Source organism: Haliotis cracherodii, unplaced genomic scaffold (assembly GCF_022045235.1).
Source record: "Haliotis cracherodii isolate W230 unplaced genomic scaffold, xgHalCrac1.p SCAF_3, whole genome shotgun sequence".
NCBI classification, from domain to species: domain Eukaryota; kingdom Metazoa; phylum Mollusca; class Gastropoda; order Lepetellida; family Haliotidae; genus Haliotis; species Haliotis cracherodii.
In genome coordinates this window covers 66,754,807-66,759,091 of record NW_027266286.1, presented here as the reverse complement: position 1 = coordinate 66,759,091, position 4,285 = coordinate 66,754,807, and the positions used below count along the sequence as shown (strand labels likewise).

General features: G+C 46.5%; 2 protein-coding genes across 2 annotated transcripts; both read right to left on the bottom strand.

Annotated features, from left to right (window-relative positions):
* LOC139475638 (uncharacterized) lies at positions 1-423 on the bottom strand. Its single transcript, XM_071258825.1, has one exon. The coding sequence runs from the start codon at positions 421-423 to the stop codon at positions 1-3; it is 423 nt and encodes a 140-aa protein (XP_071114926.1).
* Positions 424-468: 45 nt separating this feature from the next.
* Positions 469-3,081, bottom strand: LOC139475636 (uncharacterized). The gene is made up of 3 exons (XM_071258824.1): positions 3,033-3,081; positions 1,517-1,619; positions 469-1,288 (listed from the first exon to the last, which is right to left on the bottom strand). Exons 1-3 carry the CDS (start codon positions 3,079-3,081, stop codon positions 469-471), a joined length of 972 nt encoding a protein of 323 aa, XP_071114925.1.
* Between the last annotated feature and the right edge of the window lie 1,204 nt (positions 3,082-4,285).

Below are 4,285 nucleotides of genomic sequence, written 5' to 3'. Positions count from 1 at the left end.
TCACGCGGTGTTGGGAGTCTCTGACATACTGGATCCTGACACGGTGTTGGGAGTCTCTGACATACTGGATCCTGACACGGTGTTGGGAGTCTCAGATATGCTGGATCCTGACACGGTGTTGGGAGTCACAGATATACTGGATCCTGACACGGTGTTGGGAGTCTCAGATATACTGGATCCTGACACGGTGTTGGGAGTCTCAGATATACTGGATCCTGACACGGTGTTGGGAGTCTCTGACATACTGGATCCTGACACGGTGTAGGGAGTCTCAGATATACTGGATCCTGACACGGTGTTGGGAGTCTCAGATATGCTGGATACTGACACGGTGTTGGGAGTCTCAGATATACTGGATCCTGACACGGTGTTGGGAGTCTCTGACATACTGGATCCTGACACGGTGTTGGGAGTCTCTGACATACTGGATACTGACACGGTGTTGGGAGTCTCAGATATGCTGGATCCTCACGCGGTGTTGGGAGTCTCAGATATACTGGATCCTGACACGGTGTTGAGAGTCTCAGATATACTGGATCCTGACACGGTGTTGGGAGTCTTAGATATACTGGATCCTGACACGGTGTTGGGAGTCTCTGACATACTGGATCCTGACACGGTGTTGGGAGTCTCAGATATACTGGATCCTGACACGGTGTTGGGAGTCTCAGATATACTGGATCCTGACACGGTGTTGGGAGTCTCAGATATACTGGATCCTGACACGGTGTTGGGAGTCTCAGATATACTGGATCCTGACACGGTGTTGGGAGTCTCTGACATACTGGATCCTGACACGGTGTAGAGAGTCTCAGATATACTGGATCCTGACACGGTGTTGGGAGTCTCAGATATACTGGATCCTGACACGGTGTTGGGAGTCTCTGACATACTGGATCCTGACACGATGTTGAGAGTCTCTGACATACTGGATCCTGACACGGTGTAGGGAGTCTCAGATATACTGGATCCTGACACGGTGTTGGGAGTCTCAGATATGCTGGATCCTGACACGGTGTAGGGCGTCTCAGATATACTGGATCCTGACACGGTGTTGGGAGTCTCTGACATACTGGATCCTGACACGGTGTTGGGAGTCTCAGATATACTGGATCCTGACACGGTGTTGAGAGTCTCAGATACACTGGATCCTGACACGGTGTTGGGAGTCTCAGATATACTGGATCCTGACACGGTGTTGGGAGTCTCAGATATACTGGATCCTGACACGGTGTTGAGAGTCTCAGATATACTGGATCCTGACACGGTGTAGGGCGTCTCAGATATACTGGATCCTCACACGGTGTTGGGAGTCTCTGACATACTGGATCCTGACACGGTGTTGGGAGTCTCAGATATACTGGATCCTGACACGGTGTTGGGAGTCTCAGATACACTGGATCCTGACACGGTGTTGGGAGTCTCAGATATACTGGATCCTGACACGGTGTAGGGCGTCTCAGATATGCTGGATCCTGACACGGTGTTGGGAGTCTCAGATATACTGGATCCTCACGCGGTGTAGGGCGTCTCAGATATACTGGATCCTGACACGGTGTTGAGAGTCTCAGACATACTGGATCCTGACACGGTGTAGGGCGTCTCAGATATACTGGATCCTGACACGGTGTTGAGAGTCTCATATATACTGGATCCTCACGCGGTGTTGAGAGTCTCATATATACTGGATCCTGACACGGTGTAGGGCGTCTCAGATATGTTGGATCCTGACACGGTGTTGAGAGTCTCATATATACTGGATCCTCACGCGGTGTTGAGAGTCTCATATATACTGGATCCTCACGCGGTGTTGAGAGTCTCATATATACTGGATCCTGACACGGTTTTGAGAGTCTCAGACATACTGGATCCTCACGCGGTGATGGGAGTCTCAGATATACTGGATCCTCACGCGGTGTTTGGAGTCTCAGACTAATTCATATTAGTTCTGATCCAGTCACTTAAGAAAATAAGATTTTACAACAAACATTGGATTGAAATGAATTTGTACCGCCCCAACAACAAATGTGTCCCAAGTACGTTCGGAAACATCACATCATCATGTTGCAAGACTACACTAAAGCCTCCACAAAGATTACTATTATTTACCGACAAATGGTAAAAAGGGTAAATTAGCAAAGCATATAATGGCTCACTGTACAACCGAGTACTCCTCGAGGTCAGTGCTTACACTGAATACACTGAACATGCCGTTAATATGAAACAGTGCTATCTGTGTTTCAGCCAGTATAAGACTGCTTGGCTTGAAATATGGCCCACTTAGTTCATCTGTGGCTTAAAGCCTTGTGCGAGCATTTTAATGAAATTGTTGATGTCGTTGCCATCGCTACACCTAATTTGAAGGCATCTGATGACCTAAACATCTGTTAGCCAATAGTGGTGTATATCCGTCAGCCAATCGTCATCCATATCCGTCAGCTAATCGTCATCTGTATCCGTCAGCCAACAGTCATATGCATCCGATAGCCATTTAGTTATCTATATCTGTCAGTCATCGTCATCCATATCCGTTAGCCATTTGTTTTCCATACCGGTTAGCCATTGTCATCCATATCTGTGAGCCATTGTCATCCATATCCGTAAGCCATTGTCATCCATATCTGTGAGCCATTGTCATCCATATATGTGAGCCATTGTCATCCATATCCGTTAGCGGACCGCCTCCGTGGTCTAGTGGTAAGAGCGTCCGCCCGGAGAGCAGGTCCGGGGGTCGATCCCCAGCCGCGTCATACCAAAATACGTTTAAAGATGGTACTTGTTGTTACCCTGTCTGGCGCTCGGCATTAAGGGGCTAAAACAAGGACTGGTCGGCTCGGAGTCAGTATACTGTGTCTGAGTGGGGTATTCATGTTAAACTGCGGCATGGTATCTCAGTGTGTTAGCACTATAAATCGGCATCAGTCCGGACTAGTACAAGCAGCAACACACACACATATACACGTGCATGCACGTCGCTATATAAGTGCAATAATCTTGGACGCGACGTTAAACCCCATTTCACCTCACCTCACCATATCCGTTAGCTATTGTCATCCATATATGTGAGCCATTGTCATCCATATCCGTTAGCCAGTGTCATCCATATCTGTGAGCCATTGTCAATCATATCTGTGAGCCATTGTCATCCATTCCTGTGAGCCATTGTCATCCATTCCTGTGAGCCATTGTCATCCATTCGTGTGAGCCATTGTCATCCATTCCTGTGAGCCATTGTCATCCATATATGTGAGCCATTGTCATCTATATCCGTGAGCCATTGTCATCCATTCCTTTAGCCATTGTCATCCATTCCTGTGAGCCATTGTCATCCATTCCTTTAGCCATTGTCATCAATTCCTGTGAGCCATTGTCATCCATATCTGTGAGCCATTGTCATCCATTCCTGTGAGCCATTGTCATCCATTCCTGTGAGCCATTGTCATCCATATCTGTGAGCCATTGTCATCCATATCTGTGAGCTATTGTCATCCATATCTGTGAACCATTGTCATCCATATCTGTGAGCCAATGCCATCCATATCCGTGAGCCATTGCAATCCATATCTGTGAGCCATTGTCATCCATATCTGTTAGCCATTGTCATCCATATCTGTTAGCCATTGTCATCCATATCTGGGAGCCATTGTCATCCATATCTGTAAGACATTGTCATCCATATCCGCCAAACAATAGTATTCATATGGTTAGCCAATTGTCGTCCATATCCTTTAGCAATTGTCATCCACATCCGTTAACCATTGTGTGGCTGCTTGTAAAAGTCCGGAATGATGCTATACTGCAGTTTAACATGGATACGCCACTCAGACACAGTGTACTGACTCCGAGCCGACTTGTCCCTTAATGACTCAGACAAGTTGGATGCTTGACAAAGTTGACAGGGAATGGACAGTTAAGACATACTGACTGAGCATATCTCATTAATACCGAACGTCGCTATATAAGTGCAATAATCTTGGACGCGACGTTAAACCCAATTTCACTTCACCTCACCATTAATACCGAACGCCATGCAGGGTAACAACAATCCTTTTGGACAACTTGATACAGGTCAGATTATCAGAAATAGATCGTGATCGTGGGTTTCACCAAAGTGGCAAACGCTTAATACCTAAATGTTTTGTTCACAAACGTAAAACTAACATGGGAGCTTATCATAACTCCTTGTCAGAATGATGAGATCTAATTGGTCCGCGTGATCTTGATAAAGTACCATGTATCCCTGAGAGCAATCACTGGATTGTCTGGTCAAGACTCGATTATTTAC

Bases quoted from the DNA above. Each gene is read 5' to 3' on its own strand.
- LOC139475638 (XM_071258825.1), bottom strand. From the start codon at position 423: ATGTCAGAGACTCCCAACACCGTGTCAGGATCCAGTATGTCAGAGACT.
- LOC139475636 (XM_071258824.1), bottom strand. From the start codon at position 3,081: ATGGATGACAATGGCTCACATATATGGATGACAATAGCTAACGGATAT. The intron at 1,620-3,032 runs GTGAGGTGAGGT...ACACCGTGTCAG, and splicing joins GACAATAGCTAACGGATATG to GATCCAGTATATCTGAGACG. The intron at 1,289-1,516 runs GTGAGGATCCAG...GTGAGGATCCAG, and splicing joins TCTGAGACGCCCTACACCGC to TATATCTGAGACGCCCTACA.